The sequence below is a fragment of the Agelaius phoeniceus genome, chromosome 1 (genome assembly GCF_051311805.1).
Source record: "Agelaius phoeniceus isolate bAgePho1 chromosome 1, bAgePho1.hap1, whole genome shotgun sequence".
NCBI classification, from domain to species: Eukaryota; Metazoa; Chordata; class Aves; order Passeriformes; family Icteridae; genus Agelaius; species Agelaius phoeniceus.
In genome coordinates, this window is record NC_135265.1 from 140,176,349 (window position 1) to 140,202,872 (window position 26,524).

The 26,524-nt window shown below is 37.4% G+C and overlaps 1 protein-coding gene across 3 annotated transcripts in view; it reads left to right on the top strand.

Moving 5' to 3' along the window:
* CSMD3 (CUB and Sushi multiple domains 3) overlaps positions 1 to 26,524 on the top strand; it is a 594,913-nt gene that overhangs the window by 173,547 nt on the left and 394,842 nt on the right. For all 3 annotated transcript variants that reach the window (XM_077188509.1, XM_077188511.1, XM_077188512.1), the window contains exon 5: positions 12,072 to 12,279. In XM_077188509.1, the coding sequence (XP_077044624.1) occupies positions 12,072 to 12,279 (208 nt within the window). The remainder of the gene's footprint in view (positions 1 to 12,071; positions 12,280 to 26,524) is intronic.

A 26,524-nucleotide genomic window follows, 5' to 3' on the forward strand; every position in this document is an offset into this window, starting at 1 on the left:
AGTCCTTTCCCTTCTGTGAATTTTCATTGTCTAATAATATGATTGTATTTGCTCTCCATTGTGTGAATTCTGCAAAGAGACTAGTATTTTACATCTATCTAGCTGCCTATTTTCATGAAAAATTTAGCAGAGTTTTTCAGAATGTGTCACTACTGCTAAATTTGCTAAAAGCCCAGCTATAGATTCAAGAGGTGCTGGAGTAGGAAGAAGACAATGTGAAATTCTTAGTGATTGTATAGTCAATTCAGCATCAAGTTTCAACAGTGCAGTTCAGGGCTTCTTTTGCATTTTTGCTATACAAGTAATCATATGCACTGTGTTCTCCTAAGCATAATGTTTAATTTATATGACAATAATTTATGCTGTTGTTGAATTATTTAACTTTCAGGTAGTCTATGCTATAATGTAAGGAATGTGTTTTTCTTTGATTCTAACTGTTACAGTGTCATCACGATGAAAATAGCATGTTATGCATTTTATTACTGTATTTTTACATTGTGTGCTTTGAGAATTGTCACTTGATGCAAATACTTTTGCAGTCAATTAATTGCACGAGGTTCCTCAGCCATTTTGTATTTTCTTGTTGATTTTCTGTGCTGTTACTTCACTGAAGGTGTCCAGACACAGAAATGGTATTTGCCTTGTGTCAGCATGACATTAAAAGCCAACTCATTTTAGAATTCATATTTTAAAATTCTTTTGATAGAAATTTGGTCTGCTGAACTCAGATTTTTTCTTCATGTTATCTCTAAATACCTTCCTTTACTGAGTAAAAACATTGCTTTAGCAAATCCTGTGTAATGCCATTGGTCCAGATGGAATTGCAAATCAATCCAGCAGTACACATAACATCGCACCATCTTCATAAACAGTGTGATCTGCCAAGTATCGGATGAGAAGTGTTACAAGTGAATGTATATAAATATGTCCACATGCATTTATCAGGGTGTAGGGTCTTGAAAACAGGTCCTTGACAGCCATTCTCATATAATGGACTGGACAGGACAGCCCATTGCAGGTTTTTTATAAGGATGTCTCCTATGAGCAGCTACAAACAACCTTGTCCCTTTGGTGAACCACTCACATACTTTTCAAAGCCTCTTGGGTATTGTGTCTCTCTGTGGTGATACAACATCACAAAAATGCTTAGGTACTACTGGTTATGCTGCTTGACTGGCTACACAGTTCTAGTGCTTTTAGTTGGGGGTCAAGGTAAGGAAATAATTATATCTTGATTAGTACACTTTAATTTATGCTCATAATAGACCTCAGCTCAAGCTACAGGAGTCAGAGTATGAAGATGCTTATATTGAGATAAGATGTTCATACTGATTCCCTTTTGATATTTATTTTGTCTAGGCACTTCAATAGCACAATTCCATTGTAATATGATATTTCATTTTCAACGTGCTACCCATAAATATTTATCACAAATAATATCAGTATACCGATTTTAATTGCCTTTATCAGGAGAGGAGCTTGACAGCAACCATACATATTCAGCTTTTTTTTAACCCTGGCAAAGTTTTAAACTTAGTTAGATAGAATTTATAAAGCAAAATACTTCCATGTCTTGCATTTTGGAGGTGTCCCTGCCAGTGGTAGAAGGGTTGCAACAAGATGATGATTAAGGCCCCAAATAAAACAATTACTTGAGTCTATATCCTGCTAGAGAGTTAATAGGGGAAGAAAGGATGAATATGGCAATAAAGAGAATCTTTTTCAGAATTCAGAATTCTGATTTCAGCAAGGTGATCTACTACAAAATCAGAGGGGTGATCAGAGCCATGTCCAGTTGAATTTTGAGTATCTTGGGATAGAGATCCCACAGCCTCCCTGAATAACCCTCAAACAGGTTGTTTGAGTATTCAACCAACCTTACAGTTTGAACTGTAAGTTTGAACTGTATTACTTCTATTTCAATTTATGCCAAATTTTCTTGTTATTTCTCTTTGTACCATTGAGAAGAGTCTGTCTCCATCTTCTTCACTTCTCTGTCAAGTATTTATAAGCACTGATGATTCCCCTTGAACCTTCTCTACCCCAGGCTGAACATGCACTCTCAGTTTCCCTGGTATGTCTGGAACTCCAGTCCCTGAATAATTTGACTCTTTGTGGGACTCTGTCCATGTCTCTCATACTGGGGAGCTATCACTGGATTCAGTGCTCCAGGTGCAAGGGAACTGGTCTCTGTCTGGACATTATGCTGCTTTTTGCATTTCACCACCCTTCATGCATTTCACCTCCCAGCTCTTCAGTCACTTTTCAACACACATCACAGACTCGTCACTACCCCATACTTTATCAGTTTGTCTACGAGAGTGTTACTGGCTAAAGTGAAGAAGATATATTCAACTTCTACTTGAAAAACTTTGTTCATCACTCAAGCAGAACACTGAAACTCCTATTTCTAAATGCTTCTGTGGTGTAAAAATCTTTTCCTTCCAGTTCTGATTTTAGTTTTCCAAATTTGAATGTCTCTGTGAACTTTTCAAATGCAGGCAGACTTAATTTAAGTTTGATAAATTTTGGCAAATAAGGTAACAGAGCTGCCAAAGCAGTCATAAATTGGCTGAGAAAATGTCTTCAGAAGAGGTTAAGTCCTGCTTCTCTCTTCTGGTGAAGCAGCAGTCACAGTTCACATTCAGGAGTGCTGAATTCTAAAGTCTCTGCATAATTAAGCAACTACAGAAATCTTGACTCTGAAACCTTCTTGACTCTGAAACATTTTGCCATCATTTAGGGATTTTATGATGCAATAAAACACAAATTCTTATAGAAATGTAACTTTACAGAAGTAAAGAGATCACAAATAGGCCACAGAAATTGTGCTTCTTATTTTGCACAGTGTTGGGTAAGAATACAGCCTGTTGTTTAGAGGTTTTACAAAAATGAGCATATGGAATTGCACATTTTAGGAAGAAATTTTGATGAACATTTGCCTTTTTCTTCAGTTCATAAAAGTAAATTATTTTAAGATCCATGCTCCTTGTAATCCAGTTGTCATCAGGCCAGAAGTTTCAAAGGACTAGACAATGAAAGTCTTATGCCTCTAAAGCTCTATACTGAATGTAACACAGAAAAATTAGTATGAAATCTTGCTTGATGGTTTAGACACTGAAGTGGTCTCATTCCAACATTTTTAAAGCTAAGATTAAAATAACTGAAGATGTACGCATTGAAATCCATTCTCCATTGAATGGTGCAAAACTTAAAATAGTGCACCTGTTCTGAGGAAAAAAAATACAACTTTTAATCAGGTCAAGAGAGTTGAAAATAAAACAAAGGAGGTATTCTTCTTCTCCTGTTCTTGCTCTAGGTGTTCTACTAGATTATGTGCAGGAAAATTTAAAAAATATGAAGTGAATTCAAACAATACAAGTTCTTCACTGTTTTAGTTTTTCAATTTGCTTGGATGTTATGTTTCTATCTTGAAGCTATCATAGGATAACTGTATTGAATGATAGGAGAACATATTTTGGGACCACAAGAGGTTGTCAAATCTAACAGACCTCTCAAGTCTGACTTTAAAGGCAGTTATTTCCAAGGCTGTAAGTTTCACACCCTCTCCAGGCAAACATAAGCTCCCAGGATATAGCCTGTATCACCATGGTCTTCTTCACCAGGTACAGGGGAACTTTTGCACTTGTAGCCTATAATACCTTCTTCTTCTTCACTAGACTTGGTGTCTTCAAGTTTGAATCTCTCATTTTTCTTACACCTCCCTCTCCCTCTGTCTCCCTGTCTGCTGCTGTACTGCATTTTCCCCTCTTCTTAAATATGTTACCACAGAGGCACCACCAATATTGCTAATTGCCTCAGCTTTACAGTGGTGGAGATACAACTTGGAGCATCCTGGAACTGGCTCCATGGAGACAGCCCCTGGCATCTACAGAGATCCACTTCTGCAGCCTCCTGATACCAAATCTTGCCACACTAACTCACTACAATGTTCATTTGTGCCATTTTTTCTTGATGGCTTTCACATCCTGCCAGCTACACTCTTATCCTGAGAAGCTCCTCCAAACTAAGAGGTGTAAATTGATCCCAAAGCAATTGCTAACTCTTCCTCTCTGCAGGCACTGTCTGTCAGATGACACTGGCTGCTCTGGTTAGGATTCAGCCCTCTTCCTGACTACCACCACGTGATTTTCACAGAATAGAAACAAACTTCTTTTATACAGTAAAATATCAACAGATAAATAAAACAAGTGCCACTTCAAATACTTAGTTACTCATTTGGAGTGAGTGGATGTGTGGTGCTTTGTGGGTTAAAACACTACAGGTTTACCAGGTGGGTTAAAACACAACATTGCCATTATTTTATATATTTCCATAAATATTTGTTTTTAAATTACAATAATTTAATTATATTTTTTCTGTGGTTCAGAGGCAAAACTGCAAAGCCAGGTGTAAAAATAAGCCACTGCCAAGTTCATAGTTTGATGTAGTTTCTCACAAGAAATAAAAAAACCCCAACAAAATCCATGAGATCATCAGTAATTTCTAAAATCTCAAGTATTATGTTATTTATCATCTTTCACATTTTTCATGCTTGGTTTAAAGACAAGACAAGTTTTAAAGACAAAATTACATTTATAAATCATAGTAAAGGACGTTTTTCCCTGTAGATATTAAAAATAATGAGAAATAAAAATAGTTGAATTTCAAGTTGATGAATTGATGTATTTACTTCTAGGTATTTTTTTTCCTTTTCTTTGTTGAAGCAATCAACTAAAGTAATTTCTACTTTCCTTTTTATTCCATTTTTAATGAATTTACTCTTATTTCTTCTGCCCCTCAGCAACTCAAACAGTAAATATCAGGGTTGAGAACCATGAAATCTAAATGAGTATCTTAATGCTGCAGAGCTTCTAAGCTTTATTGTTTCACAAAGCAATAGGAAACAGTTTGATCATCAAGAAATCTTTATATATTTTTCTGTTGAGCTTATATTCATACAAGGCCTGCCCAAATATTTTAATTTAAATTATCTTGGTTTGCAAGCAATAAAAACACTAATCTTTTCCCAAAGCTCATTTTATGTGACAAAAAACTGTAATTAATTTTTTTGTCAGAAGACAGCAGTAAAGGCACAGTTGACTGATATAAAGACTGTTATTTTTGTTTAAAAAATCTTGTGAATTAATCCACTAATTTCACATCCTGGTCTACTAAAACAGAAAATTTAAAAAAGTAATTCTATGTACATTTTTAACCAAATATATAGGTAAGAGTTCAGGAGGCTGCACCCTTTGGGGCTTTTTTTTGTTTGTTTGTTTGTTTTGTTTTTTTCCTTTGTATTTTGTTTTGTTTTTGTAAAAAAGACAAAGTATTGGCTTTATGTGCCAAGACTTTACTTGTGTTTAAATGTTTCCTTCCTTCTTTATAGAATAAACAACAATAAATGAGACCTCTGTGCCCCATTTACTAGAAAACAGCTACTTTTCTTAGCAATACAGAAGAGTCCAACTTGCCTAAATAACACCCATAACATGACGTTTCCTTGGAGAAAAAAGGGGAAACCCTTAGGATATCACTGAACTTTTATTTATTGCCAGGTAACAAAAGCGTTTAGCTACTGATTCAGGATTGCAAAAAAAAAAAAAAAAAGAAGACAAGATGTTAGAGCACTTAAGCACATAGAGAACAGCAATTTCCTCTGCTTTCACCTTGGCTCCATCTGTCCCTTCCCCTCGCTCCTGCCACACCTCACCTTCCTTTGGCCATCGACCTGCGGCGAGGGGACAACGCCCACAGCTCCCCTTTGTCCCTCATCCTTTGCTGTGTCCTCATAGAACTGTGTCTTCCCCTGCTGCCCTTGGTGCCCTTGGTGCCGCCCTGTGCCCTCTTTGCCACCCTTGGTGCCCTTCATGCCCAGCTGTACCTCCCCTGCTGCCCTTGGTGCCCCATTGAGCCTCCCCTGCCACCCTCGGAGCCCTTGGTGCCCCACTGAACCTCCCCTGCTGCCCTTGTTGCCTGTGGGGCCCTGATGAGTGTCCCCTGCTGCCCTCAGAGCCCTTGGTGCCCTGCTGAGCCTCCTCTGCCACCCTCAGTGCCCTCAGTGCCCTGCTGAGCCTCCTCTGCCACCCTCAGTGCCCTTAGTGCCCTGCTGAGCCTCCCCTGCCTCCCTCAGTGCCCTTAGTGCCCAGCTGAGCCTCCCCTGCCTCCCTCAGTGCCCTTGGTGCCCCGCTGAGCCTCCTCTGCCACCCTCAGTGCCCTTGGTGCCCCGCTGAGCCTCCCCTGCCGCCCTTGCTGCCCTTGGTGCCCCGCTGAGCCTCCCATGCTGCCCTTGCTGCCCTTGGTGCCCCGCTGAGCCTCCTCTGCCGCCCTTGCTGCCCTTGGTGCCCGCTGCCCTCAGCGCAGCCAGGCCGCAGTGCCGGTGGGGCAGTGCCAGGCCTGGGCCGTGCATGGCTGCCTTCCTCATGGGTCACCCCGTGTTGCCCAATCCCGGCCTTCAGGCAGGCACAGGCTGTGTAGATATTGCAGTGTTTTCCTCTGGCATAGGTAGTTTTTGTGGTTCTAGCTCAGAGGTGGTAGGTGGGAAGGCAATTTATTCTGTTTAACCTATCTTCAAGCACCATTTAAACTCCTCACCTCTTTAGCTACAGATGCATTATTTGATTTTTTTATTTTTTTGCTGGCTGTCAAATCTGTATAAATTTTACTGGTATACAGCACAAAAATGCAAAGTGAGAGATCTGAGGATGTGAATCATGTCAATTTGTAGTCATCACTGTGTTTATTTGGAATTTAAAATCTGTGAGTTTTACAAATCGATACAGAAAATAAGACTTCCATTTGTCCTCAAGAACTGTTTTGTGTCCCTCTACTCAAAAGCTGGATGAACTTTATGTAAGTCAAAGATGAAAAATTTTCTGCAAAGCTATCCTGAAAGATTTTCAGTTGATGGATGTTTTTTAATCTTTATATTTCAATTTCTGGAATCTGTAGGGTTATTCTTTGTGCATAAATTATGAGGATAGGCTGAAATATTTTCATTGCTATAGATTTGTAGAAAAAGTCAACATATAAGTGTTTCTCAGATATTATATTTATATATCTATCTTGCATTCTATTTTGGAGTTTCTAGAATGTATCAAAATATTATATAAAGTAAATATAATAGACATACTGTAGACACTGATTTCTATACTGTACAGATCCATTCTTTTAATCTCTGACTCTAAACATTACATTGAAGAGCTAGTTTTTATTTAGCAGAGCAAGATCTTGCTATCCTAATGAGAAGGTCTTTGACCCAGGTCCACTGGGTTTTTGTGGCTTTACCAAAGCTTGAAGGCTTATTGAGGAGCAGAGGATCAGAGTACACACAGAACAGACTGATAAGGGATTTTCTTGTGCTCTTTTTGATGAAGTGGGGTGACAGCTCTCAACTGTCTGTACGCAAGCAAATGTGGCACAAGAAGCCCAAGAATTGCAAATTTACATGTGATCAGAGACGAATGACATAATTAAAATCACAGAGCCACAGCAAAACAGTTGGCACTGCTGGAGTTCTGCAATAGACATATAGAGACTCTCCAAGAAAAGTGGGCAGGAAACAAAAGCAGTAAGTGTTTGTGCAAAGGAGGAAGCAGAGGGAACTGGCATTGCCCATAGAACTTCCTAAAGATATTTTTGTGCCTATGTAATCTATTACTGTGCTCATTAGCAAGTTTCATAATCACACTATAATACTACAGACTTTAAAACTGAGTTTAACTTTTTAAGGTGCTTTTCACTTTATCCTGTATAGTTTCTATTCTGCCAATTGTAGCACAGCCAATGAAGAAACAGAATAAGAAACTAAATTGAAGCTGGTTTTTTTTTTGTGAAGGCAGTATAGGATGTGTGGAAAATGTAATGTTTAGTTTGCTATAAATATCTAGATAGATAAGATGATGTGATACATTGTGTATCATATCATCTTATCAGATTAAAGCTTGATCTACCATACAATCTCATGGAATTCTCAATGAAATCCACAAATTTGCATGTTGTATAAATCATTGATGACATTGCCTGTCTTTGATCATCCATTTTACTGTTCAATATTTATGTAACATTATTGTGAGTATCACTGAAAGCTACAAAAATAAGCAGGAAATTAAATAAGACATAAGTAGAGAAATATATTTTCAAAATTTATTATGAAAAATGAACAGTGAACAGCAAAACAGGAATTAAAAAAAGATAAAATTTGATGAAATCAGATTTCAATGGAGATTATTTGAAGTTTTAGACATTTCACTTCTTTTTCCTTCTTTTTAATGGGCATTTAATCATAAGATTGTAAAAGCAAAAAAAAAAAAAAAAAGAAGAGCGATAAGAAACTGCAGGTATCTATGAACATAAATAGAAACAATCTATGCCCACAAAAAGAAAAACAAAAACCAAACCCCCAAAACATTACTTTCATAATCATTACTCATCATGATATCAGTGATACTCCCTCTGCACAAGAGCCCTTATGCATATTCAAACAGAGATCTTAATTTAAATTCATAATACCTTGAAAAGCTTTTTAATGCCAAGTCGCCTCTTGCATATCACTTTGAACAAACTTCCCCTTTCAGCATATGGTTAAGATCAGAGAAATATGTTGGGGAAAATGACATTTTGGCAGCAAGTGTATGTTTTGCATTTATGCCTTCATATCACATTTGCAAGATGGCTATTGGATAAAATTTCCCAGTACATGACCAATTCAATTTAATTTGAAAGTATGTAGTATGAATTTTAAAAGTAGATTTTGAAATAAATCAGTATTAGCAATGTAATTGTAATTGAACAATGTCAGACTATCAAGTCTTAACTGAAGTGTTGTCTTCTCACAATTTCTGTGAGTGTTTTTCTTCATTTTTGCTAACTGGAAATTAAAAGGATAGGGATGCACACAATTCTTTCAAGGTATTTAGGTGCTTTACTGCTGTTTAGCTACTACATTTTGACTGTAGTGATCGTAGTGTGCACTGGGTGTGGAAGCATGCAGCACATACACACACACAACATAACTACATCCTTAAATTCTCTTGATAACCAACAAACAGATAAATGCATTCTCATTAACTACTATCTTCCATCCTTTCACAGAGAGGTACCATTTTCCCATTTCATGGACTTCATCCTCCCCTCCAGATGTTCAAAAATAGTCCATGATTTGGGATCCATTCTTCAGGATGGGTGCCTATGACAGGAGAAGCAGCACACTTGATGATTGGGCACCAGCACCAGCCAGATCCGGGTCACTGCCACACTGTCCTTGCTCCTCACAAAATTCATTCTTCATAGGTTCATGTTATTCCTGCTGTTTTACTCCCTGCAGCATAAAACTTGCACCACAGATTATTTTCTCCCCAAGATTAAATGTCCTTGAGGCACACACTGGGTTTCCCCATCCTGCTGCTTTAGCCACCAATTATACTGTGGTCCTTGAGCAAAGACAATCCCATGCAAGGGCTTGTCTTTTCCCATGGAAAAAGAGGGTTAGGCTCTTAAGTATCTTTGAGGACTCCTACCTTGGTAGTTTGTTAGAGGTAATTCAGAAAGTTACAGAAAGGCAGGGAAAGAGATTGTTGTGAATCTGTACCAAAATCACAGCAAATATTATCTTTCCTCTCTTCCTTGTTCACATCTCCTTACTGGGCTTGTTGCACATTGATGAAGATCAGCCACTGTTACTCTCTATAAATGTTCCCGCACCAGTTATTCTTTTATTTGCAACATTTCATAGCTGACATCTAAGAAATTATGCTGCTTCAATTGTGATAGAAATAGGGGTGCTAAAAGCAGGTTGCACAAAATACAATGACTACATTTTCTTTAATTTGTCAGGGTCTTGTACACTATGAAGTTAGTGGTAGAACTCCTGTCAACAGTGTTTTTCAATTTACTTGAAAATCAAATCTTTTTTTACACTGTCTTCACAACTTAAGGCACCAAACATTTGCATGGGCATAATGCTTTTCAGTCTTCTCACAGATGGGAGCTTTTACCTATGGGGATCTGATTGCAAAACTTGAACCAAGCAGATTATATTGTAGGCAGAGGAAAATAAAAACACAGTACAGTAATTCTGTTATTTATTGTTTTAATGCTTGCAATACACCAAGATGAGTGTGCTTTTGGTTATATATGCAACACTTAAATGTAGGTGATATTAATTGTATTTGTAGGAAATTTGCTACATGAATCAGAATAAAAACTGTGATGATTTGTTTGGGCCATTTTGCTGATGGTAGCAAAATCACACTTTGGAAAAATTCCTAAACAGCTGTGGCTCAGAATAAACTGTACATTCATTGGTATTGTTTATATTTTTAAACAGTGCCACACTAATTTTTTAAGTTTTGGTATACTATAGCAACATTGTTAGTAAACAGTTTGTTGTATTTCTCAGAACTAAGATAGGTTTCTCTATAATTAATTAGTGAAAAGCAGAACATGAATTCTGCAATACAGTAGGAAAGTTTGCTACTGTAAATTAGCAATTTAAAATTATTTTTCTGAATGTCTGTAATGCAGGAAAACATTATATTCTTATTTATTTATATTTTTTTATTCCTTTCACAGTATGGGGCCAGAACCTGTGATGTGATGAGGTTTCTCAGTTTTATTATATTTAGTAGATTCAAAGTGATTTGCCAAATTAGTAGGAATACATTTAAAATATGTTTTTACTTTGTGTTTGGGTGTTTTGTTTTGTTTTGTTTTTTTAATCTGGCCATGGCATAATTTAGCAGAATTTTTAAAAGACAAAACCTGGTATTTTAAACTTGTAAACTGCTGTAAGAAAGTCATGAATTTTTTTCTTTCTGTTAGAAGTGAGCCATTATGTGTGTCAGAATTCTTTAAACTTTTTGTTCTGTGATCCTATATGCCTTAAAGTTGTTTTTTTGGGGGTTTTTTTCCCTATCATTATCATTCGTTTTTCATCAATATTGATTGGATTTTCAGACTCTGAGGCAAATTTTATTCATACTAGCACTCTAATTGAGCAGAAATGACCTTCAAATATGCTCCAAACATTTGGGTAATAAACTGAATAAGTAATGCAATATGGTATTTCCATTCAAGTTATTTGAAAGATATTTCCATTTTTGAAAGAAAAAGCACTAAATTTACAATTAATTTTATTAGCTCAAAGAAATAATTTTAACATAAGATCCTTAAAAATAATTTTTGAGTTATTAGGCATATATATGCTACTAATAAAAAAGATACAGAACACCAATCATTTGAGAATTGTTTCATCATAGAATAAGTTATTTTAGAACTGATTTTGTGAATATCCAATGTTTGCCTGGTATATCCAGTCTAAGATCACGTGCTAAAAAACAGAGCAATTTTCATTTCAGAGCACTGTTAAAAAAAAAAATCATTGTGATAATTGATCAAATAGTTCACAGTTTCATATGACATGAAAAATTTATTCCTATGGTAAAATTGCAAATATTTGATCTATTAAAACTTATTACATTGATGTAAACATCTTAATTGTGAAAGCATCTTGCATCTGGCATTAAGAAATCACTCATGAATGGCTTTGGTTTGAAAACTGATCAGCTGTTTGAAAATGAGAAAATGATTTCTCAAGACTAAACCTTATGACTAGATACTCACTAAAATAAAATATGACAATACAATTGGTATATAATGTGTAAGATTTTCATGCTTCTTTTCTCAGTATAACATGACTACTGCACTTCATGTGTCAGACTGTTTATGATAGGGATTAAACTCAAGTTGATTCATGAAAGCATTTTTGGTTAAAGCAAAAGAAGAAATAGTGACATTTTTGCATGCTATTGTAAATTGAAACAATGCTAATCAAAATTTATACTTATTAATAAGTAGTAAATTATAAAAATATGTGATGGCACAAGTATAATCATTCTTAAGTAATTGGTAACTTGAAGCAATTACTTTTTTAGCACCCTCATTTCGGAGCAGAATTCCAAGTCCAGCATGTTAAAAAATTTTAAGCAATTGTTCACCTAAAAAGTAATGAATTTCTATTCTCAGAAAGAAAGCATACATTTTTAATTTTTTTTTTTTTTTTTTTACAGCTGAGGATGCTTGTGGAGGAACTATGAGAGGATCAAGTGGAATCATCTCGAGCCCCAACTTTCCTAATGAATATCATAATAATGCAGATTGCACATGGACAATTGTGGCAGAGCCTGGTGATACTATCTCACTCATATTTACAGATTTCCAAATGGAAGAAAAATATGATTATTTGGAAATAGAAGGTTCTGAACCACCTACAATAGGGTAAGTCAAAAATTGCAACTTTAATGTGATAAAAAAGATGATGAAATGTGAAAATACATCTTTTTGCTACTTTTCCTTTGTGAATATGTAGTCTTGCTAAAAAAAAACCTTCACAGTAATAATTGTGACATTGCATAAATATTGATATTCCAATTGCAGCTGTGAAATGGTTTTTAAATATATTGTGAAGATGTAGCATCAAGATGAAGGGCACTGTAGACTCATTTACCTAATTGTGTCTAACCATTTAACCATTATTATAGGGAAAATGTTTATATTTAGAAATAGACTGGAATGGACTGTTGCACTTGTAAAGATTGGTGAAGCCTTCACAGAGTTTCATAATGTCAGAAAGTGAATGGCGTGGAGGCTTTCAGCACAGAGCTAGGGGGAATTAGCAGTGGCCACACCTGTTGGTCATGGGCTGCCTCTGGAGGAGTTTCTGTACAGAGAACTGTATGCATGGTCTCTAAATAATGTGAGTATGGTTGGTGATAAACTTACCTAGAAATATCCATCCTGATCTGTAAAACCAAACACCCTTAGCTGAGTAGTTGCAGTACTTTTTGACACTGGTTTTACCCCAAATATAGCATTTTCAAAGAGAGTTTATGACTGTTTTTTTGTTTGTTGACTTAGCAGTAGGAACAATATTTTTGCTAGTCTGACTTCTTAAATTCTTAATCTCAGTGTAGATGTGTTATGTAGGTGTCGTAACACAAGTACAAGAAATAAAATAGTAAATAACCTCTTTCAAGATCAGATTCCATTAAATAGGAAAAATAAGTTTTATACATTAAATATAAATTTTGTGGCTTTCTGGTCTGGTAGTTTTATGGTAACAGCATCACGCTACTCAAGAAACATGTCAATATGACAAATCCTTTTGTTTATTTTATTGGTTTAAATAAGCTATTGATTCACAGAAAAGGAGTTGTATACAAACCCATAAATCACAGTTATGCTCTCCAGTAAAATTTTGGTCTCTTAACTGACTCATGAAGCTTTCTGGAGGTTCTGTATGACAGAAGCATGTGAACAATAGGTGATACAAGTGGTTGGCGAGATACATTATGGTCAGTAGAGTCTGGTTTTCTTCATATCAGTGTAAAGCCCTTCCAACTGTAACAGACCAAACAAAATGGTTTTGATTTTATAATAAGGAAAGATCTAAAATTAGATAATTATATTGTTTTAAAAGCATCAGACTAGGTTTCTGTAAGTGTTGCATATAAGTAATATATTTTTACTGCTTCAGAGTGTAATAAAAGTCTAAGATTTAGCAAATAGTGTTTTCCTAATTTGAGTTAATTTATACTGCCACCTACATAGTTAATTACCTGTATTAGGTATAATTGCCATTGAGTTTTTCAAGCTCTTAAACTGAAATCTTTTGAACTAGCTGTCAGCTAAAATAAATTTTAAATAATAACTTATAATAATTAGTGAGGTAACACCAATGACATACAGACATTATGAATCACTTGAATAGCTAAATGTACATTAAATTTTTCTTAAATGTGTTTTATTTATTCATTTATGAGCTACAGACAATTATTTCATTTTTTGTTCTATAAATACAAGGCTGTATTCAAATGATATAATAAGACTACTTTATATATGGGAATTCCCATTATGTGTTTGCAAAACATGAAAATTTACAATGCTAATTTAATAATTGCTCATGTAGAGAAACAGACTGAGAGCATATTCTTTTTTTAGCTTGTCATTTATATTCCCTAAATAGGACTGATATGTTCAATTACGGAAAAGTATCCCCCCATATGTTGGGAAAAACAGCTTTGGAAAGCTTAATTAACAGCAATTTGTTAATTAGATTTAGAGTGGTAATATTATATATGCCCTTAGACTATAGTTAATCTAAAACTAATCCCAGGATCTTTATCTTTCATTCTGGAAAGAAATATTTACCTAATTTTCAAAATTACTAAAAACTTACTGGTTGATCTGGATAATGAGTATTATAAAATTTTCCTAGAAAATATGGTGCTTTATATGACTGTTACACGTATTGATTTAAAAGAACCCCTCAAACTTTTCTGCTGAACATCTGCTGTGTAAAAAAATATTTCTACTTTTTATTTCTAACTGAAATAAAGAGCCAGATTGTGCATCAAGTGGATAGACTGGTGCTATCCATAAGACAAGACTTGAAATTCTTTATGAAGTGCTAACTTTCTATAGTTTTGTAGTCAGTTGTTATAATATTTCAGTTTTGGCAGTCTTTTCTCTCAAGAAAATCTTGATAGGCCATTTTCATTTAAATAGTAGTAAAAAGTTATGTAGATGCCCTTCAGAGTTCTTGTTGTCATGTTGCTTATTCTAACATTTGCCAGCTTGAGTTAATAATAGCATTTCTTAAATTTTGGAAGTGAAACTGAAGGAAAATTATTTGTTTGAGGAAATTATTTTACCTATTTTTTGCAATAAACAAAAAACTGAAAGTTAATAAAATCTAGTGAAATGTTCCTTTTTGTCTACCAAAAACTAGGCTGTGCCAAACCAATACACAAGTTGACAGCTGTTCTTCCTCCATATTTGGATGGCTTGGTTGTTAATTAGCATTTCCTGACTCTAAATTCCGTTTTACTAGTGCTGTGAAAGAACCAAATGATAAACAGAACTAGAAAGAAATATTAGTGAAGAATATACTAACTAGTGGTAATTAAAGTGAGGGTGAGCAGGCAGATAATATCTGTTATGGAAAAGGGTATTTTCTGGGGTTGTTTTTTTGTGTGGAAAATGCAGTTATCCATGTTAGATAGATATATGGTCACTTTTATTGCCAGTTTGGTTGCAATAAAAATTAGGAGGCATTTAAAAATTAAGTGTACTGTCATGACAATTAATCTTCAACAGACACATGCATTAATAAAACAGATTCTCAATCAGAACTTTTTACCAAAGTGGTTATTTTACTTATCCAGTGCCCGAACAGGTTAGAGTTATTTTCAGTTAATGTACTTGATTAAATAATGCTCATATCAAAGGCTACAGAGGAAAATCCCTGCCTGACATAAATATGGCAGCACAGGGATGAAAATCACACCTCAATAGTACAAGTACCAATGAAAGTAACAATATGCTGAAGGAAAAAGACCAAAACAGACAAGACAAGAAGCAGAGGTTCTCATAAGAAGAGATTAAAATAGGAGGGAAAAAAAACCCATCTAAGGCCCAGCATTTATTTTCTTGAAAAATCACTTCAACTTAGAAAGTGACAAATATACCAATCTCTGTTTTAGTAACAAAGACTGTTGACACAGCTTTAGATAATTATTACTGTTTTCTCACTAATGCAAAGTCTTTAAATCTGCGTTTAATGCGAAGAGGAAGGACTCAGGAAGGTAAGGTTTATGAGCAATATGATTTTAATAAGTATGCTAAAAACCCCAGATGAAAGTTTTTAATCTGATAACAGTTGAATTTAAATTTAAATAATAGTATCAAAATTGATTCTGCTTATCATAGGAAAAAATATTTCAGAAGAATGTCGTGGTTGTAGCCAAATAGGTAGAAAATTTTATTCATTTAATAGGGCAAGAAAAGTGCAGTCAGAAAATCTCCTGTAATTATCAGAGTGTTTGTTTACTGATAGTGGATAGAATTAATTTTTACTGGATTTAATTACAAAAACAAAATAAAACAAACAAACAAATAAAAAAACCCACACATTAAAAAATGGACAAAAGAAAACCTAAAAAACCAATAAAAAGTCACTGCAAAAATCAGCCAAGTTTTGGAGGGCCTAAATCCTTTTCTTCTAATACAGGGAACAGAAGGTAACAGAGATAATGCTTAACTGTGGAACAGGGAGAGCAGAAAATCAGGAATAGGACAAATACCAATGCTAAAAATATTATCTGGTTTGAGCCTTTGATAATCTGTCCATTGTTTGTTATCATTTTTACCTTTTTCTGAAGGACTGAGAACAAAAATGAAGTTCTTGGCTTTCTTGGAAACAAAAGCTTTCCACAGAAGCGAGGTATTTCTGTCCTTTGCTGTTTAGTTCTGTAATTTAATTTTTTCTTGGCGATTCAGCAATTTCACCTGTGGCATCTCCATGAGGTCATTTGGAACCCTCGTAGAAGCATTCTGTAAGGTGTAGGGTTCAGGCACAATGAGTGTTTAAGAGGGGAATTTGTTAAGTGACTGTGGAGGTTAATGACATGTTCTTCATTGTTCTATTGTGTGATTCTATGTGATTGTATCCGGCAATCATCATCTGAAAAGGACTTTGGGACTAGTTTTACATCTGGCACGATCAAATTCTTACTGAAACATGAGAAAGGATTTGAATGTAAGAGAGGAATAAGATATCAAATCATATATTTAACAGAAGAGATGGAGGCTTTTCTTGTGTTATTTTCTACTACTTGTTCTTTTGTGTTTCTGAAAAAATGGAAGTATAGTGAGTACCCTGTTTTGTTGGGGTTTTCTGCATTAATTTCTCAGGTTTTAGTTCAAAGTGCAGCTACAAATGTGCCTCAAACTTTGCAGCCAGAATAGACACAATAAATATGAGTTACATGATGAAGATCTGTAACTTAAGGGTAGACACCTTGCAGTCTATGCTTCTTATAAAAGTTATTTTGTGGCATTTCAATTTAGTGCTCAGTAAAAGGAGTATATGATTCCTAGAAATTGTCATATCCATGGAAATAGAAATCAATCAAGCTGTAAATCCAGAGTTTAATCCTGGATTCAATATGTAATGTACGTGTCCACATAACCGGCTTGTAAGGAAACACAAGACAGAATAACAAAATTTTATAAGCAGGATAGTTCTGCATGGAAGGGAACTCAGGAGCAGACTTGTCCAATCTACTGCTGAAAGCAGACTCAGCTTTTAGGTGAGGCAAGGTTAATCAGGCCTTTATCCAAATATGGAGTCTAAACAATCTGTGTGGACAATGTTCTTAATTTCCTGACTGTCCTCATGGGAGGAAAAGCTTTTCCATTTTTTCCTAATTTAGAAATCATTGTTTTCAGTCAGAAACAACACAAAGAATTTATTATTACCAATTACCTGTTTGAGGTCCAAACATCTCCTGAGTTCTCTTTCTTCCTTATGGATAGGCAGTGGTATGGCCTTTCTCCTGAGCAGGTTGGCTGATATGGCCAATCCTAGCTCATGGGTTGAAGATCTTCCTTCATCAGGCTCAAGTTGTCCCATTCATCTCACAGGGATATGTACAGGAGCAGAGATATGATTTGTCCTGTCTTCCTCTAGAATACTAAATGCTAAAGCTTATCTGGCACATGTGATTTATAACTACATAGTGGAGTCAAGCCTCAGTGAGAAAACTATCTGTTAAATTCCAGCATGTATTTGCATCAGACAAGTCAGGTGCAGGCACAGAATCCCCTTGGCTCACTGTGATACAAATGAACAATTTACATGGCCACTGTGATGCCGCTTTTAAAAAAAACGTGTCCCCACTTCTATTTCTGACTCATCCCCTACCTGGTGTTGGCTCAGGCATTTACCCAGTCACAAAGGAACTGCACCAGGAAGTGACACAAGTTAAAACCAAGCTTTTTTTCCCCCTGTGTTAGTGAGCAGGAAACACAAGAGTTGAAGACAACAGCAAGGCAAATAGGGAGGGGAATATTGTTTCTTGAAGAAATAGAACAACTTTATTGTCAAAATAAAGCCTGATCTGTTGTCTCCTCAGGTACTTGTATGTTGAATAATTTGTACCTATGCAAAGATCTACTTTTTTCCCCCCTTTTGCAGTAGGTTCAGAACTTCAGAATAAAATAACTTCACAGAGTTATTTTATTTCCTTTATACTTTTTTTATACTGTATCCTTAATTTAATGCATTCTTGCGATGGTATGAAATATTTTATTTTGATTAATACACAACGTCAGGAAGACAGTACTAGGTTGTTGCTGTTGCAAAAGGTGGTTAAAAGCACTTCTTTTGAGGAAACTTTTCTGAAGTTCTTCTGCTCCTAATTTCTTACACTTCCTATGTTCAGGAGCACTGCAAAAGGAAACGTTTGTAAACCTTCTCTGAAGCCACGTGTTTTCATTATTCTGATAGTACTTTTTAATATGCATGAAGTTATTCTAATCTGGAGTCAGATATTCAGGAGTTATCAAATGAGCAGTTATACATTGGATGGGCTTTTTATGTACATTCTTCTCAACAGAGCTAGGATTATATTATTTCACAAAGTCTTAGCAAGATTCAGAAGCAAATTGAAAAACATTTCTCTTGAATCTTTTTATGCAAGAACAGTACTCTGGTTTTCCCACATCCCTCTTAGACAAAGACTAGTGCTTTTGTGCTTCCATGGGTCACTTTTATCCTCCTTTGATGAAACAGATAGAGGGCTTCCAGTGTGGCTTATTTGTAACTCTGCTTTGTAGAAACCAGGTAAATAATAGTCTAGACCTGGAGGATTTTGATAATGAATACTTTAAAAGTGTAAACAAAAAGAAAGAAAAGTAGGAATAGAAAATTGGAAGTCTCTTACAGCAGATTTGGTGAATAAAATAGGGGTAGGAAGATGGCTTGATGATTTAACAGGGAGCACTTTCAGTGTGCTTACTGCAGCAGAATACTGCACTTGTATTGATGTGGTCATTCACAATAGTCTCAGGATGGCAATTGTTGGAATAGTAAGGGAGACACTGCTCTGGTCTTGACTGAAACATCAGTGACGGAACTCGTAAGTAATTTTTATGCTGTGTGACCTGTATGGTGGGGGAAGGTGTATTAGGGTAGCATAAATCTCAAAACAAGGCAGGGAAAAAACATCACAACCAACTCAAACCCCAAAGAGAAACTAAACTGAAAAATGTATAATTGTTTCATTCCAGTGTAATTAAAACATCACATTTTCTTCTCATATGTTCTGGGTCTTTGCCACATTTACTTTATTTGGCAACGTAAGTGGCACGCTGTGGGAGAGCAGTGATCCCTAAAGAGATAATCCCAAATAACTCTCATTCCTAGATTCTGAATTTAAAATTTTAGTATGGTTTGTATGCTGAGTAAACTACATGCATTCATAATTTCAACTTTTATGTCTCAGGCTACAATAGCTAAAAGTAAAGCATTTTGAATACATGAATGAAATCCTTTAAATTAATAAATTCTGACAAGATAAAAGACTATTTATATGGGCCCTACAGGCTAATTATAACTTCACAAACTAATGCTTCTTTTTGTGGTTGTCCATCTGTTTTGCCTGTGAATATCACATTAGGGTATGTAGGGTGCAAATTCACTTGTAAAATGAACCAGTGACTAAAACAAACAATTAAGCATCTTTTGAATCTGCTAATGCAATTCCATTATATTAAGGATCCACACAAGGTCAAACTAGAGTCAGAACAATTTTTTATAATTACTTGCCGGTGATGCAGGTGACTAGTGACAACCCACAACTTTCTGGCCATGACCTAACAGTCAGTAAAAAATCAAAATAAACCAGTCATGTACATTTACTGTATGTTTATTTCTTCTGCATACAGTAGATCATGCAAAATTTGACTCCTAGGGTAGTCATGCATTGGAATAGGTTGTCCAGAGAGGATCTTAAACACCAAGCTGGTGTTTAAGAGATGTTTGATCTGGCACTGGGCGATATAATTGAGTGGTTTAGGGACTAGAGTGGTAGTGCTGGGTTGATGGTTGGTGTTGATGATCTTAAAGGTCTCCCAACTTTAATAATTCTCTGATTAAGTGATTTCACCTGACATTATCTAATGTTTAATCATAATAAATGATAAGATGCAAACTATACTTTCAATGGCAGCTTTATTTGGTTGTTTTGTGAGGCTTTTTCATCATCAGTTACTTTTCTATCCTCTCCTAAAAAGTTTATTAATGAAGATCTATCCTGATTACGTGAACTCCATTCTTCTTTCTTTGCTAAGTAGACTTTTTGGATATTTCTGTAAGTAAGGATATTTGGATATTTCATAAGTAAGTTGTTGGTAGCTTCACATCTCTCCATCAACCTTTTTGGTATCCAGACTAGTGTCTTTGAACCTGCAGAAAAATTACCTACTGCATAGTGCATACTCTTTCTTCCTGAAGCATGTAACACAGGTTTTGACATCTTTCATGTGGATATATTGCACTGCTGCAGAAATTCTTTTCCCCATTATTTTTTATGTCAGAGGACAAACTTAAACCATCATCTCTATTTTCTGAGCAAGAATGTGCTGTCCTGAATGTCCTAAGGGAAGTTTAAGGTAAGGTGAAGGACTGTTTGTATAAGGCTTATTTTCTGTTTAGTAACTGACACTATGCCTTTCAAGAAAAAGAATCAAAACAATTCTGAACTGAAGCTTCCAACTTTTTACCTAACTTTCCAATCCTAAATAACTTATAGAATATGAGATTAAATCCCAAAGTGCATGCATGTTTGCTCATTTGTATTTTGGTTATTTCTGAGGTTCATGTTTTCCAGAGTGTTAATTATAAAAGGGGAATTCTGTAATAAGGTGGAATTAAGGAATTGCTACAGTGTTGAATGCAATTTAAAGCAGAGTTCAGCTCCTATGGGAGAGAAATGAGAGATTATTATGACAGAGGCAAAGGCTAACAGCCATTAGAGTATTATTTTTTCATTTAGCTTTGAATTACAATGAATCTAGTAGCAAGACTTTCCACCAACTTGTAATGGATTTAAACCAGGTAGCTGAAAGTTACATTTATACTGAAAATTTCACTAACTATGAAGCCACAGCTTTGCTAGATAGGCTGGAAATTATTTTTATTACTGTACTCTTGAGCATCAGGCATATAAAGACATAAATTGGAGTGTTACAGAAATGTTGCCATTCCATCTGGTTTTGGTGCTTTTAAACAGAGGTTCCCCAAAACTGTGAAGCAGAGCAGTACATTTTATTATTCTGCTCTATAAAGATTCCATAGAAATCTTAAAATGTTAAACTTGTAATTTTAAATATGTGTTGCTGTTTAAAAGTGATGCAACTTGGTTTAAATAAAAGTCTGATCTATTTAATATGACTTTTCCTCTTAGTTTGTGAAAAGGTTGCTACCCATGCACAAAAAGGGTAAACATGAACCTGGTGGTTTCAATAGCCTAATTGTCACACACAACTTTTCACTAAAAATCCTTTCTTTAGGATTTTTCCTTCTGAGAAGCTAAGAGGCCTCAGAATGTAAACAATGGTTATCTGCTGCTGTGGAATGCAACAGGTCCACCTGTGATTGGCCCATCTTGGATGTTTATAATTAATGGCCAATCAAGGACCGAGCTATCTTGGACAGAGTCGAGAGAGCTGCCTTTGTTATCATTCTTTTATTTTCTATTCTTACCTTAGTTAGCATCTGAGAAAACCTGTCCTTCTTTTTCTTTTTAGTATAGTGATAATGTAATATATATATATATATATATATATGTGACTGTGGTCACAAGGGTTTCAGGGTGAAGAAGAGACAAGAATGTTGACTCCATGATCAGAAGGCTTGATTTATTCTTTTATGATATATGTTACATTAGACTATACTAAAAAGCAATAGAAAGGAAAAGTTTCTTCAGCAGCTAGCTAAGCTAAGAATAGAAAAGGAATGAATAACAAAGATCTGTGTCTCAGACAGAGCAAGAGCCAGCTCTGCCATGAGTGGTCAAGAAATCCAAACACCCACAGGAGACCAATCACCTGTTGCATTCCACAGCAGCAGATAACCATTGTTTACTTTGGTTGCTGGAAACTACAGCTTCTCACAAGGAAAAATCCTAAGAAAGGATTTTTCATGAAAGATGTCTGCGACATGTCACCTTTTTTTATTTAATTAAATTAAAAGGAAAAAGCGTTTGTAATTTTCTCTGCTGTACTCATGCTGAAGAAAAAGACAAACACTTGACAGGTTATCTGTTGCCAATCAAACTCCACTCAAGTGCTCCTGTGGAATGCACTGGGAATTTCTTCACCTGTAGAACATAAAATTCTATCATATTACTAAAACAATTCTATAATATAGGAAAATGCAAAAACAATGCAAAGAAAATTCAAGTCCAAGCAGCTGAGTTTCAGGAAAAGTCCATGGCTTGAAGATGTTCCTCTTTGCCATATCTGAAAGTTTCTTTTGGTCCTGAAACAGGCTTGCTACAGAAAAGGTCCATCAATAGTTATCAAATGTCCATTGACAGTCTTCAAAGAATTTCGAGAAAATTTCTGAAATGTCTTGCCACAGCCCTTTATTGAACAACTTGGGCTGAAGCCAATCCCTGGCTCCTCAATGCCTCTGCTCAATGCCTCTGAGCTGCTGCCAGCTCTTTCACCCTTTTTTATTCAATTAATTTTTTTTTTTTTTTTTTTTTTTTTTTTTTTTTTTTTTTTTTTTTTTTTTTTTTTTGTCGGAAAGAGCAGCAGCAGCAGAGGAGCCAGAGAGAGGCCCTTGGGGGCCCTGGCCCATGTGGAAGGATCAGGAACCCCACACCTGGCCCACAGAAAGGTGGCCCAGGACCAGAAGGGGGAAGCAAAGCCCCCAAACCCAACAGGAGGCCGGGAGGTGGCCCTGGCCCAAGCAACCAAGGCAGACAGCCCAGGCCCAGCCCCCGAGGCAGGCTCTGCATTGGCACAGACCCGCACCCTGCTGCCAGCACAATGGCAGAAGGGGTGACCAAACGCTTCCTTTCCCCAAAATCACCGAGGCATGCCGGCAATGGGAAGACAGAAGCTGTCCCGAGAAACTTCGTCTCAGGTCTGGGGATGTCCTTTCCCCACAGCAGACAAGCGATGCTCGCTTCCTGCTGTGCCCTCTGCCTCTGCGATGCAAATGCAACAGGTGTTCCTCCCATCTGCCTCACGGCACCACCGCCACCCCCTCTGGGCTGGGGACCAGGGGCAGAACTTTCGGGACCCACCTCCCCCTCGCCGCTGGGGCGCGCGAGGGGCGGCAGAGAGATTCGCATCCCCCAGGGGGAAACCCCGGACCAAACACCCCCCAACCCGCCAAAAATGCTGATCTTGAAAACAGGCAGCCGCGCTGCGCCCACAGCCAGCTGTCGGGCCATGCCTCCTCCACGGAAGGACAGGCTGACGCCCTCTTCCTCTGTCCCAGCTCCCGCTGTAGGGGCAGCCCCGGGACAACCCGAAAAACTCGGGGAGGAAGTCACGCTAGATGCAGGAGGCGCCGCTGCAGCTGCCGCCGGCTCCAGGGCAGCCTCTGACGCAGACACCGGGGACGAAGTCCCCACAGGCGGCAGAACTGCCGGGGCGGGCAGCGGGGCCGCCTGGGGAGGCGGCGGGGGCGGCACGGGGTCGGCAGCATCTTCTGCGCCGGGCTCTGACATCGGCCGCGGAACCACAGTCGCAGAAGGCGGCGGGACGGCCGGGGGGAGCGGTGGATCGCTGTTGCCCAGCAACATCGGCGCTGCCGCGGGAAGCGGTGTCTCTGAGACCTCAGATGCAGGCAGGGAAGCCGGCGGAAGCGCGGCCGGAGCGCACACAGGCTCCTCCGGAGGGGCGGCCGCGGGACGGGCCGCGCGGGGAAGTGCCCGCACCCGCGGGGCGGGTTGGGGCGGCGCTGGCGGCACTGGCCGGGGCGGTGCCCGTGGCGCTGGCTGGGGCGGTGCCCGTGGCACTGGCCGGGGCGGCACCGCCCACTCCCATCCCCCCTGAGAGCAACGGGATGGGGGAGAAACCGGCTCCGTCTGAGCATGCTCCGAAGACACAGTAAAAAAAACTTTGGTTGCGGGTGAAACTTCGCCCCCCCGCTGTGGTTCAGGGGGGCTGGAAAGCAGCAGATCGTCTCCTTCCAAAGGGTCTTCCCCCGGAATCGGGGGGAACGGGGCTTTGCCCTTGCAGTTAGCAATCCAGGGAAAAACAGCTGCTCTCCGTTTCAAGACTAGAAAGAGCTTCAAAAAGGTTGGATAAATCGAGGGGCATCCGAACCCACGGTCCAAAAAGAAATGGAAAATGGAGCCCATACACTCCCAGACAAACACATCGAGGGCATATAGCACATCCGTAAAAAAACCAAAGAGCTTCGCCCATCGAAAAAACTCATACAAATCTGTCTCCAACAGGAGAATTCTGTCCTCTGCACCCCATTTTTGCCAGAGGGCAATAAGTTTCTCCTCTGAAGGGGAGAATGGAACCTCATCCTCTAGGGGAGGAGTCCTCCAGATGAGCAGCCACAAACTGCGAATGGCCTCATCTTTAGGAGGGGAAAAACCAACAGTACCTTGTGACAGTGTCCAGGACTCTCTGGCTATCTGCACGGTGCTGCTGAGCTTTCTGAACATCTTCCTGGAGGCTTTTCAGAAGGTTCTCTCTGTGGTCAGCCTTGCTGTGAACTCTGTCCAAATTCGGATCTTCAGTTCTTCAGCTCCTGGCTAGAATCCACTTCTGTGGTCACTTGTGAAGCAACCATCAATGCCACACATTCAGGGTTTACCCAGTGCAGCAATGCTCCTCTGGTGGTCTCACCAAGTGATGATTGTCCTCCTCAGTCGGGGGTCACCAATTGTGACTGTGGTCACAAGGGTTTTCAGGGTGAAGAAGAGACAAGAATGTTGACTCCATGATCAGAAGGCTTGATTTATTCTTTTATGATATATGTTACATTAGACTATACTAAAAAGCAATAGAAAGGAAAAGTTTCTTCAGCAGCTAGCTAAGCTAAGAATAGAAAAGGAATGAATAACAAAGATCTGTGTCTCAGACAGAGCAAGAGCCAGCTCTGCCATGAGTGGTCAAGAAATCCAAACACCCACAGGAGACCAATCACCTGTTGCATTCCACAGCAGCAGATAACCATTGTTTACTTTGGTTGCTGGAAACTACAGCTTCTCACAAGGAAAAATCCTAAGAAAGGATTTTTCATGAAAGATGTCTGCGACATATATATATATCATAAAATAATAAACAAGCCTTCTGATCATGGAGTCAACATTCTCATCTTTTCCCTCATCCAAGAACCCCTGTGAACACGGTTAGACCTAGTTCAGTTTACACAGTAGAGTTCAGATACTTTGCAAAATATCTTGTATTCCTGGTCTCTGATTTTCTTTGGGTTCACCTGGAAATGTGGGGCATAGATTTCAACTTTAGTGGCTCAGAATTCATGGTAGGAGTATCTGTTGTGGTGCTCAGATTGAAAACCATTAGATACAAGCAACTGGCTCATTCAAGAGAATATACATACATGTTTTCCCATTAAAAAAATCTAGGGACAAACACTGTGAACTGAAGTTTGCACCTCAACCTGAGAAAAATCAGAGTTTGGAGTAAGATGACATTGGTGACAACAGTACTCAGCCAGATAAATAATTGGTATTTTTTTGGTGCTAAATAAGATAGACAAAAAAGAAGGTAGTGTATACCTATTTGTCCTGAATACCTATTTGTCTGCATTGATGTAAGCAAAATAAAAATATTTCCCTTTGTATTATATTTTAATATATATCTGAATTTAAAAGAAAAAAAAAGAAAAGACTAGTGCTGCCAACACTGAATGTTGAAGTAGAAGAGCAAGGTATTCTTTGTATTCTGAAAAACTGAAAAAATTAGCTACATGTAAAAGACTATTTGATGAAAAGGAGGATTTAATTTATCTAGAAATTGGTTGAAAGAGCAGAATGGCATTATATAGGCATATGAAGATATTTATTTTTTATGAAAAAAAAGTATTTGTCTAAAAATATGAAGGATTAAGGCAGTTTGAATGGAATTTTGTTACTGTTTATGGGTAAATAGATATCAATACTGTGGAGGACATCAGGCATTAAAAAAACCTACCAAAACCACTTCAAAAAAGAAGGGGTTAATATAATCCACAGGAGATCTGGCAGTAAGTGGAAGTGAATATATCAAGTACATAATAGCAGACTACCCTATTTCAAAAGAAAGATATATATCACAGTAAGAGACCTTTAAAGCTCCTGGTGCAGTCATAAAGATATACAGAGCAGAAAGAAATTTTGCAAAGGGTGAGAAAAGAACCACATGACTAATGAATAAGAGCATAAAATACTAAGAAGCTTTGAGAATACAGTAAGAAAGGCTATCACAGTTGCTGAATTACAATTACCAAAGGATATAAAAGACAATGATGGAGAGAGCTTGTAACTACATTACAAGGAAAGAGAAAACAAGAAAAATTGGTTCCTCAGTGAAACAAAAGCAACAGAGGGCAAAGGAAAGGGACACCTGGAGAGCTGTAATAGAGACAGTTAGTACTGAACCATGTAAAAATAATGGAGTAAGTGATGAAAAACTACTG